The 14,070-nt window shown below is 39.6% G+C and overlaps 1 protein-coding gene across 2 annotated transcripts; it reads left to right on the forward strand.

Annotated features, from left to right (window-relative positions):
• Window positions 1-13: 13 nt before the first annotated feature.
• Window positions 14-7,072, forward strand: coq4 (coenzyme Q4 homolog (S. cerevisiae)). Of its 2 annotated transcripts, none has more exons than XM_026173748.1 (7): window positions 14-148; window positions 1,678-1,833; window positions 2,848-2,944; window positions 3,944-4,046; window positions 4,164-4,293; window positions 4,782-4,875; window positions 6,515-7,072. In XM_026173748.1, exons 1-7 carry the CDS (start codon window positions 85-87, stop codon window positions 6,693-6,695), a joined length of 825 nt encoding a protein of 274 aa, XP_026029533.1. In that variant the 5' UTR covers window positions 14-84; the 3' UTR covers window positions 6,696-7,072. The 2 variants fall into 2 exon arrangements, with proteins under 2 accessions (XP_026029533.1, XP_026029534.1); XM_026173749.1 differs by having other exon boundaries at window positions 1,681-1,833.
• The last annotated feature ends 6,998 nt before the right edge of the window (window positions 7,073-14,070 follow it).

The raw sequence follows: 14,070 nt of genomic DNA on the forward strand, positions 1-14,070 counted from the left end.
AAAGCCACCCCTCTCAACGTAGTTTGGGCTGCTCCGAAGCCGAAAACAAGTGCTCCACTCACGCATGCGTACTACCGCAAAAGAATGTGGCCGCTGATACCCTTCCGATGGATCAACCGGCGGCGACACTGTTTTACAGTTTCTAAAGGTACGAGTTTAAGCAGGTGTCCTCTGTGTTACAGCTTAGTGTTCTTAAAAATAAACCTGGTGGTAAGTTGATAAAGGAAAGAAGTAGTGTGGGAGCCTTGCTGTCAGCATACACCAGGCACAGGGCTACGCGTTACTTAGCAGTATGTCAACCAACTGTTAGCTTAACGTCAGGGAAATGTTCATCATTGTTTACCGAATCACTCTTAAAGAAAACGTTGTAGCAGGCGAACAACACATACACTACACTGGGATGATCTTTTGACACGTCATCAAACAGTGCTGAATGTCAGTGATTTATAATTCATATAAATCAAAGTGTTCTCCAGCTTTGTGTCCCATGTGTTTATGGAGCTATCTGTGCTCTTGTAGCTCATGCAGATCATTCATGGCGTGTACAGACTCAAAATGTGACGTAAATTAAGCACACGTTTCTGCCAAAACACATACACAAGACAGGACTGTGGCTTTCTTCTCTCAGAAGGAGCCAACATTGTTGTCATTATTGTTTTGTGTTTTAGTTTTTGATTTTATCACTTACGTCAATCAGTTTTTCACTTTAAGTTCAGGTAGGTTTTATTGCTTGAAAATACTTAATTTTACAGGTTTCAGTGTTACTTTTAGTCCCTATAATCTTTGTTACATTGAGGCCACACATTAGAGGAAAGCTTTAGGAAAATCAGTGCAGGTATTACAATAAAAACTCGTCTGATGGCTGAAACACAACCCTCCATCATATCATATGTGGTTGCAGTTAGAATTTGGGAACTCTAACTAATGGAACATATCTCGAAAAGACTTGTTTATGAGGAGACGGAGACCTATTTTTGCATTATTTGAACAATGAAGGGAGAGAAACACATTAGCTTCATCTATCTATTTATAATTTTCATTTTTAGATTTATTTATATTTAAGCATTATTATTATTATTATAGAAAAGTAATTTTGTGAATGCTATATTCTGCCGCCATAACTGTAAATGTGACAACTGTAATATAACAATGAATGACTAATTTTTTAAGTGTTAATAAAAATTAAGTAAAAAAAAAACATCTTTTGAAAGCAGTTGATTCACATTGTTCAAGACATCCAGAGTCTCAATACACATATCCATCAATGCCTCATCAGCCAAGCTATTATAAAATATTTGCCATACTAACAGATAGTTACTGAGGATATTTCCTCTGTATTTATTTAAATGTAATTTTAGTCAGTTTTCCAGGTTCAAAAAAGTCATTTAATTTAGTTTTAATCTGTTTCAAAAGTCTAGTTTTTATTTTAAATTTAATTAATTAAAACTTTTTTCTTTTTTCCCCTCTAGTTTTAGTTAACTCTAATAACTTTGATGTGCAGTGCAGTCTGTTACTACAAATAAATGATCTGAATGGTTTATCCTGCCATAAAGGTTTTGGTATTTGGACACTCCACTATCAGTAATCGGTTTAGTTGTTTTTTGTTATAACAGCAATAGAATAAATATGTCTCTATAGAATAGTGCAGCATTTAATACCACTCCATCTTTTCCGTAGTAGTTTGTGTTCAGCAGCTGCACAGCAGCAGCACTGAGTTTGCAAACATCCACTACGATGGACTGTACCCTGGACATATTCCCACCACCACCGTTCAAAAAGCTCTCTTGTCCATTGGGTCAGGTGTGGCGGCACTGCAAAACCCCTACAGACATGGTGAGACACTCACGTGAGCATTTCCGTGTGCACTGATTTTCTTTCTGTGTGTTAGGGACTATAAATCGGTTAAGATGAGGATGTTTAATCAAAGTGCTGTTTACAAGGTCAGTTATAAACCTTAAAGCACAGCTGTTTTTGGGTTGAGGGGCTTTGGAGTTAACTGTATAAAATTTAGTGCCAAAATTTACATTTGAACTTTTTTGCCTTTGTGTCTGAATCACAGAGATCGGAGCCTAACCTTAATTTACATGTATTTTTTGAGCCAGTGTTTTCACTGTACAAACTGTCTTCTCGATCTCCAAAAAAGAACAAAGTAGCACAAAATATGTAAGAATAAAAAAAGCTGTGTATTTTTGGTATTTTGCTACTTTGAGGAATTCAGGCTTCTTGGTAAAACTGATGTCAGCCAGTCTCCAACTGATAGGGATGTGAACAAGTCTGACCTTGATGTGGCTTCAGATTGTGGGATTGTTTTCCATTTTTCAGAAATGATACCACTGATTAGTTTCTTTTCCCATGTACTGATAAAGCGTTTTGTATTCATCCTCAAGGGCTTATTCTCTGGAGACCTTTAGTACGTGACTTAAAATGTCTTGGAAACAAAAATGAGACTAAATACAAATTACAGCCACATATTAGTTACCCTGAAACTCCAATGAAGGAACAGAGTCATAACACCTGTCAGCTGACATTTAGTGAGGTTTCTCATGACATCCACTGCTTAGTATCGATTCATGTCCAAAAATAAATTGATAAATAAATGGATTTTTTTTAAAAAATGCATTTTTCACAGGCACAGAGGTCTTTCCCAGCTCCGTCTTTAAAGCAGACTGATTAAAAGTTTGTGAAGTTTCTGAGTATTGCTTCCATGATGAGTAAACAGTAGTGACCTGTTTAGAATTAACACATGGTTTCTTTACTGTAAATAAAAATATCGTCAACTTTTCACTGTACTGTCATGATGTTGAACTCGGTGCCCTTGGATTTCATGAAACTCTGGGTACTTTACAGACATGGTTGCAGTCCTGGGGGAGACAACGGGACACCTAGCACTCATAAAGCTCAGGGACAGGATGAGAAATGACCCTGAAGGCTACGCTGTCCTAACGTGAGTCAGTGTGGCAGAACGTCATAGTGCTTTCTGCTTCGGGCACATTAAAAATATGTGTCCTGTCTTCGAAGGACGCTGTTTAAAATGTAAAAAAAAACAAAACACCACAATGGTGTGATGTGCAAATCTGATAAACCCGTAGTTTATTCACAATAGAACATAGACAACAAATTAAATGTTTAAACAGAGAAAATGTATCATTTTTATAATTTGATGGCAGGAACCTGACTGGGTATAAAAAGAGCATCTTTAAGAAGCAGCATTCCTCAGAAGTAAAGATGGTCAGAGGTTCATCAGTCTGCAGAAAACTGCATCTACAAGTCATTGAACAGTTTCAGAATTAATGTTCCTCAGTGTAAAATTGTGAAAACTTTGAGTTGCTCATCATCAACAGTTTAGTTGGAGAATCTGGAGAAATCTCTGTGCACATAGGCAAGGCCAAAATTAGTACTACATTTCTGGTGTTTTTGGACCCTGGCAGGAACCCTGCTGTCTTCTCTAAGCTATCCATTTAAAGTGGATCGAGGCAAAGACAAAGACAGTTCTGTAGTCAGAAAAATCCAAATTTAGAATCTTTGGGGCGAAAACATGGATGCTGCAAGACTAAAGAGGAGAGCGACTATTCAATTTGTTATCAGCGCCTGCATCTCTCTCTAATGGTATGGGAGTGCAACAGTGCACATCTGGAGAGGTAACATCAAGCAACTGAAAGGTATATACAGATTTTAGAGCAATATACGCTCCCATCCAGATGATGTCTTTTTCAGGGAAGGCCTGAAAGCAAGACGATGCTAAAGTGAAAATATGACAAAGAAGACCCAGGACTGCTGAGCAGCTGGAATCCAAAAGTCCAGCAGCTGGTTTCAGTTTTTCACAGTTTAAACATTCTATATGGTTAAGCTTGCATTGCATTAGTTTTTATTTATATTTTACACAGCATCACAGCTTTTTTGGAATTAGTGTTGCGCTTTATTCTTATTTGATTTGATCTTGCAGAGAAAGGCCGAGGATCCGGCTGTCTACGCTCGATCTGACAAAGATGGCTTCGCTGCCTGACGGCTCCTTTGGGAGGGAATACCTCAGATTTCTGGAGGACAATGTGAGTATTTGCTGATGTGATGTGCATATATACTTGTTTTTTTGTGCATTTGTAAACACTTATTGTTTGGTATAAACACGCTTCCTTCCTTCTTCCGTTTTTTAATTTTTCCCTCAGGATGTGACTCCTGACTCAAGAGCAGACGTGAAGTTCGTGGACAACGAGGAGCTAGCTTATGTCATGCAGAGATACAGAGAGGTCCACGACTTGCTGCACACCTTACTGGGCATGCCCACTAACATGCTGGGTGAGTCGAGTTCTGTGTAATCTGAAAATGCTATTTTCTGACATTTACTTTTATCAAAGTAAAGGTTTATTTATAGAAACTTCACAGCCAAGCCACGCATTGTCTTTATATAGTGCATACCTAATTGTATGTCAGTGAGAGTTATTCTGTGCATGCCTGAACAAATGTTTCCAGTTTTACAGCAAAAAGATTTGAACTTCATTTCTTCGCTCCCAAGTTTTCTCATCCAGTTGTCTCTACAAACCTACAAATCTCTAAACATACATTTTAAGTCCATTTGATATAAAGTGTTGACCTGAGTTTTCAGTTTTGCAGGCATCTCCTATTTGACCAATTCTATATCAGAATAAACCTGCCAAAAACTCTGAGAAATAGGGTTCACACAGAAGTTATTTTAATACACTGTTGGCTGACAACTTCTCCTTTTCTTTCTCCTAATTTAATCTTTAATTTGCATGTTTGTGTCCTTTTCTGTGTCTTCCGTTCAGGTGAAGTCGCTGTGAAATGGTTTGAAGCTACTCAGACCGGGCTTCCCATGTGTGCTCTTGGAGCTGTGCTAGGGCCACTACGGCTAAATGCAAGGTATAGTTGGGATAACAGGAGAGTTACAGTTTGACTGACTTGCTGAAATTTCTGTAAGTGCTGGGTTGAGTCTGATTACAGGCTGACGTCTGTTTCAAAAAGCAGCAATAATGTTGAGTTTAGAACTAAACTCCTTATATGATTACATTTTTGTGCAGCTTATGAAAAAATGTGACATCATCAGTGGAGCTCTGATGCCAGGATTCTCCATTTTAATGCAGTATTTCGATTCAATTCAGTTTCATTTATAAAGCGCCAAATCAGAACAACAGTCACCTCAGTGTGCTTTATGTTTTAAGGTAAAGACCCTACAATAACACAGAGAAAAAAACAACAAGATTTCCCACCAATGACTAACAGGATGAAAGAAAAACTCCCTTTTAACAGAAGTAAACCTCCAGGAGAACCAGGCATCTGCTGCTTTCAGTTAGGAATGACACACCGAAGAAAGCCAGAGATTAATAATAACTAATGATACAAATATAAAGCTGTGCTCTACATCCATTACTATTTAATAACAAATCGGTCACATTAAAGGCTAAAGAATTTATATTTAACTGGAACTTCAACATGAACATCGATGCGCTCTGTGGATGGCTTTCATATTAAAGGAAATGAAATCAGAGCTGCCTCAGCAAGAGGGGAAGAGTCAGAGAGAAACTTAGGGCTCAGTGAAAAACCCCACCAGAGCATCTGTTACCTTGGTAACTAACCCAGACTTTAAGTCAGCTCTCTTCCTGCAACAGAAATCTAGCTAAAAAAAAAAAGAGAGAGAGAAAGAAATCCAGCTATTAAAGATCAGATAAATATTGTTCTAAAAGGGGAACAGCAAGCTCAACAGGAAGGAATTCAATGTTGTAATCAGTTGTTCTCGTGAAATATGAGAATAAAAAGGGAGCCAGAGGGAGAAGTGAAAACCCGGACCACTCTCCAAGTGGAGATGGAAGTGAATGTTAGATTGTAGACAAAAGTGTTCACTCCCAAATCCAAATCATTTTCAGGTGTTCTGATCACTTCCATGGCAGCAGGTGAATAAAATCAAGTACCTAAGCATGCACTCTGCTGTTATAGGTGCAAAGGGTGGGCCAATATGTTAAACCCCATGGATTAAGAATGGGATGTTACTCAAGTTCATATGCTTGTGAAAGTAGACGAGTGAATACTTTTGGCAATGTAGTGTATGTAAATCCATTTAAGTCCATTTCTGGAGTATTTGACGTGTCATTGTTTCTTGAAATAAAAAGCAATAAACCATCTCAGTTACCCAGAAGCCAAACTTGAATTTACTGTCATCACCGAATGACCGCCTCGTCTTTATAACAGTTCTTCACTTTCAGTTCAGCACAATGGAGAAACTAATCGAGATGATCAGAAGTCCTTTTGTACTCAGATTTAGTGGATACAGTGTAAAAAGTCCAAAATAAAACATCTGGAAGCAGTAAAATCCTGTAAGTGACTAAATTGTGCGTGGGTGTGGGATGATGAAATGTATGTGGGCTGTTTTCCTGCAAATCATAAAGTCTTCCTCATTTAATACCTGTGAACTTCCTCAGTATCAGGGGACTTTGTTGTTTATTGGCCAGGTTTCCTCATTATTGTTATATGACGCTCTCATCTTCCTTCTTCCTCCTTCTCCCAGTCGTTTACAGTCACTCTTTACATCTTTGGGCCCGTGGGCTCTCCAGAACGGACGGTGTGCTCGCTGCGTCCTCAGCATCTTCTACGAGAGGCGCTGGGAGCAGAGCCTCGAGGACCTCCGGCGAGAGCTCAACATCGAGCCACCTCCTGTCATACCAAAGGCTAAGAAGAAGAAGACCTGAAGAGGGAAAACATAATGAATGTTCTGGAAATTGCTCTACAAGAGACTAAACCAGAAATATGTAAAAGATTCTGTGGAAATTTGTAATGCTGGGGGGAAGGGAGAATTTCCCTCTCTGCAAAGATTTGAAAAATCTCCTTTCCTGTTTTTCTGGTTTTAACGGAAGATGATCTCAGCTGATGAGACGCTTTTATTTGTGTCTGATTCTGCCATGTAACTAGAATTATTAAAGTTGTTGTAGTTATTAAAACAGGCTTATTTTTTGACACTAATATTACTTTTTGCTCAGAAGTTGTAACCTCAGCCACTGTGTTTTCTATTGTGTGCATGTGGCAGAGTTCATTGGATACAGTGAAATACATCACAGTGTTTAAGTTGGATTTGTGGTACTTTTACAGAAAGATGTATTTACACAAAATATCTGCACTTGTTCATCTGTCATTGCTCATTAACTGAAACTTGAAATGTGCTCTCAGGGGTATTCTGACTTTTTGTTTTATCGCCTGGTACTTTTCACTTTCTGTGTTCTACAGGGTGGGCCATTTATACGGATACACTGTAATAACATGGGAATGGTTGGTGATATCAAAGTCCTGTTTGTGGCACATTAGTATATGTGAGGGGGCAAACTCCTCAAGATGGGTGGTGACCATGGTGGCCATTTAGAAGTCAGCCATCTTGGATACAACTTTTGTTTTTTCAATAGGAAGAGGACCATGTGACACATCAAACTTATGGTGTGCTTGGTTTCAACGTAACTTTATTCTTTCATGAGTTATTTACAAGTTTCTCTTTGTTCACAGCCATTGACATGTCAAAGAGGTTAACACGTGAGGAGCGGATCGAAATTGTGTTGATATCTGGTAAACGCAGTAACCGGGTCATTGCAGCAGATTTCAATGCAAAACACCCTACGAGACCACCCATCTCCCATGCTACAGTCAGCAAACTGCTTGCTAAGTTTCGTGAAACTGGTTCAGTGTTGGATTTGCCAAAATGTGGACGCAAGAAAACTTTCACTAATGAAGAAACATCAGTGGCTGTCCTAGCTTCATTCAGCCAGAGCCCACAGCGTAGCACTCGCCGCATGTCACTGGAGAGTGGCATTAATCAAACATCCCTTCGGCGGATATTAGCTACTCACAAATGGCACCCTTACAAACTCCAGCTACTGCAGCATCTCAACGAGGATGACCCAGATCGGTGCACAGAATTTGCAGAATGGGCAAAACAAAAATTGGAACAGGACCCTCAGTTCACTCAGAAGATTTTGTTCAGTGATGAGGTAACCTTTTATGTGAATGGTGAAGTTAACAAACAAAACCACCGCTATTGGCCTGACACTAACCCACATTGGATGGATCCCTCCAAGACTGTTGGAACAACAAAAGTGATGGTTTGGTGTGGTATATGGGGTACAACGATAGTGGGTCCATTCTTCATCAATGGAAACCTCAAGGCCACTGGATATGTGAAATTGCTACATGATGATGTGTTTCCCTCTTTATGCACTGAAGCCTGCATGTTCCCTGAGTTTTTCCAGCAAGATGGTGCACCACCACATTATGGGTGCCAGGTCCGAGCATTTCTAGATGAACAGTTTCCTGGAAAGTGGATTGGTCGTCGTGGGCCAGTTGAATGGCCCCCAAGGTCCCCCGATCTGACCCCCTTAGACTTTTATCTTTGGAGTCATCTGAAGGCAATTGTCTATGGTGTGAAGATACGAGATGTGCAGCACCTGAAACTACGGATACTGGATGCCTGTGCTGGCATTTCTCCTGCGGTGTTGCTATCAGTGTGTGAAGAGTGGGAGAAGAGGGTTGCATTGACAATCCAACGCAATCGGCAGCACATTGAACACATATGTGTTATAAAATATTTTATAAGTGGTGAGAAACTTGTAAATAACTCATGAAAGAATAAAGTTACGTTGAAACCAAGCCCACCATTGTTTTTCTTGTGACATTACCAATAAGTTTGATGTGTCACATGGTCCTCTTCCTATTGAAAAAACAAAAGTTGTATCCAAGATGGCCGACTTCTAAATGGCCACCATGGTCACCACCCATCTTGAGGAGTTTGCCCCCTCACATATACTAATGTGCCACAAACAGGACTTTAATATCACCAACCATTCCCATGTTATTACAGTGTATCCATATAAATGGCCCACCCTGTACAACAAAAAAACTAAACAGGATTATAAAACGAGATTGCAGGTTAGCAAAATCATAGTATGATCCAACTCTGGGAGTCGTGAGGGGGGAGCGAAACACCTCCACTGGGGCGGAGCCAACCTTTCCTAAATCTCGTGCTCAGGTCTCTCATACATTGTAGTATAACTACAACGTTTTAGTTTTTTTATGTTTTGTTATTATATTGGTCTAAAAATCCCCAAAGGACACAAATTGAAATTGAATTTACAAAACAAAAATAATCTAAAATGCTGATCCGATTGAGCAATACTTTGTAAGGTTATAATACATTAGTGGCCACTTTATTAGGTGCATTTTGCTAGTAGCAGGTTGGCTTTTTTTTTTTTTTGCTTTCAAAGCTACCTTTATACTTCATGCTGCTGGAAACGGTCATCAGACAATCAACAACACCTGAGTTATTGAGTGTCATGTAGGCTGTAGGGTTTAACAGATCCTCGGTACTACGGGTCTGCAAAATGAACCAATGTATTTATACAATGCAGGATGGATCCCTGACTTCTTGTAGTTCACACCATGTAGTTTTCTGACCCAACCATCTGAATGTTGCAGCACAAATCGAGACTCATCAGAGCAGGCAATGTTTTCTAACCTTCTGTTATCCAATTTTGGTGAGCCTGCATGATCATAGCCTCAGGATTTGGTTCTTCAATAACAGGAGTGACAACTGGTGCAGTCTTCTGCTCGGCAAGTGGTTGTTTGAATTACTGTTTCCTTCCAATCAGTGTCACTCAGAGAACTCCCACACACTCTTTTTCAGATCATTCTCTGTAAACCGTAGGGATGGCTGTGCAGGAAATCCCAGTAGATCTGTAGTTCCTGCAATACTCATACTGTCTGGCAATAACAAACATGCTAGATTCAAAGTAGCTTAAATCCCCCTTCTGATGTTCGGTTTGATAATCAAAAGGTAGTTTTTAGTTGTAAGTAAAACACTGTACATAATAAAGTGGCCATTTAATGTGTAAATATTGCCAATTGTTTAGGGTTTATATAAATGCTAATATTGATCTGATATCCATGCAGTGAGTAATTGCAAAACTGAATGCAGTTGTCAAATGACTGAGGAACAAAAGCACCTGATGATTCATGAACTCTGATGGGGAAAGGAGTGTGTGATAGGGCAGCTGTATTCCTTGACCTTTTGACTGTCTTATTGCAAACTTTACTCTCCTTTTTACAGTAATAACGACACGAGGAGGAAGTACAATTCTGTACACCTGTCGAGCTGTAACGGCCGAACAGAAGCAGCTTTCCTGGTAAAAACATACATGTCAGTGAGGTCACAAGAGATGTTTTTAAATTGTCCCTAATTCACTGCTCAAAAATATAAGAACAGAAAATCTTTGTTTAACTTTTCCAATGTAGTATTTCAGATACAAAATATAATTTTCTTTGGGCAAATGCCTGATTTTGTCTCAGATGTTAAAGTGCGCTCGTTATAAATGAAATTATCCGTTGCAGAAGACACTTTTGTATGCAGAGTCTACGGTCTTATAGTGATTGCTACATGCTGGAAAATTTACTGTGTAAGATTGAAATAACCGTTTGTTTCACATCCTAATGACGAAGCATGATTTGTATGATCAACGGTCTTTGATCAGTCATTGCACAAATATACTGTTGATAAGGTTGCAGCTGCAATCAGCTGAGACTGAAGAAGTCACTTGGATGAGTGACGAAACGTTTCTCCCACTGAAAACGCTACGTCCAGATGAACAGAGTCAACCTTTAGGGATCGCTTTTTGGAGGTTTACATGTTTCCTCTCTGGTGCTCGTGAATGTACAATCTACTTTCCAATTTAGGGTTATGAGGGGGCTGGAGCTAACTCCAGCTGTCACAGAGACAGACACACCCATGACCCATTTGGAATTACCATTTAACCTCAAACATGCATGTCTTTGGATGTCAGGAGACACCCGGGAACATAGAAATTCAGCCAAAGCCTGATGGATTCAAATCCAGGAACTTGTTCTGTGAGGCATCAGTGCCAATCACTGCACCACCAGCCACTTGTCTTGGGCAGCCATGTCAGTTTCATTTATCTTAAAATTTGGGGAAGTTGTTTCACAGACTCTCATTGACAGTATGTACCCAGTTTGGGAATATCCTGTATTTTTGCATGACTGACTCTATCCGTGATCCTCACTGTTCTGAGAGGAAACTTGGAGATCACAACCAACATCAAGCTTATGATGTCGGTTTCTAAGGTCGGACAGTGGTGCCCTCTAGTGGTTAAAAAGTAGATGGCGCTTCAGTGAGTGGGAAAACACTCCCTGGCCACTCTGTCAGTCACACCCTGTTAAGCTGCGCGCAAATTCAAATATCCGGTCGGTCAATCACATGCCACCAATGCATTAAGATGATAGCCAGTCATGATAGACAGCACACACATTTAAATCTTCATTAAAAACACATTTATTTTCACATTTATTCTCCTTGGAATTCGGCACCAGTTGACATCCTCATCCTTTGTTGTCTGATTTTATTTGTATTTACGTTTTTATTTCAGTTTTTTAATCTTATTTTATTTTAATGTTAAGTATTATATTAAAATTTCCTAATGTTTTAGTGTAATTTTTCTTGTAGCCATATACTTTTAATGCACTTTTACACAGCTGACTTTATTGTTTTAAATGTGCTATGTAAATAAACATGACCTTGACATGATAGGAAGGCAACAGCAATTTAAATAACTACTTGTTATATTTAAAGTATGCAGAAGAGATGTACGCCTCGAAGCAGAAGACCACACCGTGATTTCTGCTGCAACATTCAGATAGGAGTGTCAGAATCTGGTGTAAAGTATATGAAAGCATGGGTCAGGCTGCTGGAGGTGTAATGGTGTGGGGGATAATTTCTTGGTTTATTGTGTTTCCCTTAGTTAAACCCACAGCCTATCTGAGGGTTATTGTTGTGGGAGATCGTCATCACAGTTGAGCAGCCGACAAATCAGCAGTAACTGTGATGTCATCATATTAATATGGGGGGAAAAGTCTGAGGAATGGTTGCAGCATCGTTGAATCCCACGAAGAACCAAAAACGAGAGCCAACCATGTACTAGCAAGATGCACCTGATAAAGTGTTAATTGAATGTATTATAACGTTCAGTGATAGACAAAGTTCCAGCTTCTAAATGTTCAACTGTTTTTCAGCAGTTTGAGTGTCTTTTTCTGCCTTAAAGGTAATAATTGATCACTTAAGAATTTCTAATTTCCCACATAACACTCTTCCCTCTCGCATTTTCAAGGAAGCTTTGGAGACTATTGGGCCCTGTATTTTACTTTTTTTGAGTGCATCACTGACATTAGGTTGTGTACCAACTGCCTTCAAACATGCTGTTGTGCAAACCTTCACCCTAATGCTCTCTCTAATTACAGGCTGATCTCCAAATTCCCTTTTATGTCCAAAATCCTGAAAAACATAGTTCTTAAGCAACTTCAGGCCTTTTTAGATGTTAATGATATTGGTGAAAACTTCTAGTCTGGTTTCAAACCCCGCCACAGTACTGAGACAGCTTTATTAAGAGTTTTTAATGATCTTCTTTTAACCGCTTATTCGGGTTGCTCTGTGGTTTTAGTTTTACTAGATTGGACTTTGCTTTTCATGCGGTTGGTCATAACATTCTTTTATCAAGGCTAGAGGTCGTTCTCCGTTGCTATGGTGCAATTCTCCTCCTCTTCTTTCCGTATTTACTGTGGTGTCCCACAGGGGTCTGTTTTGGGTCCAACTCTTCTCCTTGTACATGCTGCACTTGGGATCCATTTTCAAAAAATACAATATCTCCTTCCACTGCCATGCCGATGACATCTAAATTTACTTTCCCCTGAACTTGGATGTCTCTACCACACTGCAACCACTGTTTAACTGTCTTCACGATGTCAAAGTCTGGTCATCAAATAATTTTCTCTCCCTGAATGAAAATACAACCAAAGTTATTATTTTTGATAATCATAGCCCTTTGGGCCAGCAAACTGATACTCTTGGTCCTCTTGCTAGCCATCTCTCCCACACTGTAAGAAACCTCGGAGTATTTTTGGATAGCTCTTTCAAATTACAGAATTTTACCAGTTACGTTAGATTTCCAAAGCGAAGCCCTATCTTCCTCTGAAATACCTTGAAAAACTTATTCATGCATTTATCACCGCTAGACTGGACTGCAACTCTCTCTACTTGGGCCTCCACGACTCTTCTCTCCATCGTTTGCAGTTAGGTCAAAATGCTGCTGCACGCCTTTAAACTGGTACTAGAATGTATGATCACATCACTCCAGTTTTAGCTAACTTACACTGGCTCCCTGTCAAATATCACATTGATTTTAAAATTATCTTGCTTACTTTTAAAATTTTAAACAACTTGGCACCTAGCTATCTAACTAAAGTCCTCTACTTGTATAACCCCAAAAGAGCACCAAGATCTTCTTGTCAGATGCTCTTAGTACAACCAAGGTCTCGGCTGAAGTCCAGAGGTGATCGTGCCTTTGCAACTGCAGCACCTAGACTCTGGAATAACCTTCCTGTTGATATTCATACATCTTAAAACTCACTTTTTTACTTTGGCTTTTGAATCAAACTAGGGATAGCTCAGTAGGTAGAGTGGTTGCCCCATGATCGGAAGGTCGGGGGTTCGATTCCCCTTAACAGCTACCCTGAGGTACCCCTGAGCAAGGTACCGTCCCTACACACTGCTCCCCGGGCGCCCAATGGCTGCCCACTGCTTCACTGAGTGAATGGGTTAAATGCAGAGAGCAATTTCCCCACGGGGCTCAATAAAGTACAACAATGTACACACTTTCTTCTTCATCCAGCTTGTTTTTTAATGTTTGTCACCTGTGTTGTTTGTTGGTCTGTTTTCTTTCTTAATGCTTCATTTTTTAATTTTTCCATTCTCTTTGAACCTTCACAAATGCCCCTTTTTATGTAAGATTTATCAAGAAGTATCATTCTCATATATTTACATGTGGAAAATGACCAGTAGCTGGATTATTTGCGCCAGCTTCCTCCTGATTGCCTTTCCCGCTGCCCGAAAGTACCAAAAATCCAACTTAAACACTACGCTGTGCTTCACTGTATCCCAGTGGACATGCCACACATACACAACATCGAACACTGCTGCGGCTCAAAGAAATAACAGGGTAATATCAGACTCAAGTAATAAAAGAG

This window comes from Astatotilapia calliptera, chromosome 7 (assembly GCF_900246225.1).
Source record: "Astatotilapia calliptera chromosome 7, fAstCal1.2, whole genome shotgun sequence".
NCBI lineage: Eukaryota > Metazoa > Chordata > Actinopteri > Cichliformes > Cichlidae > Astatotilapia > Astatotilapia calliptera.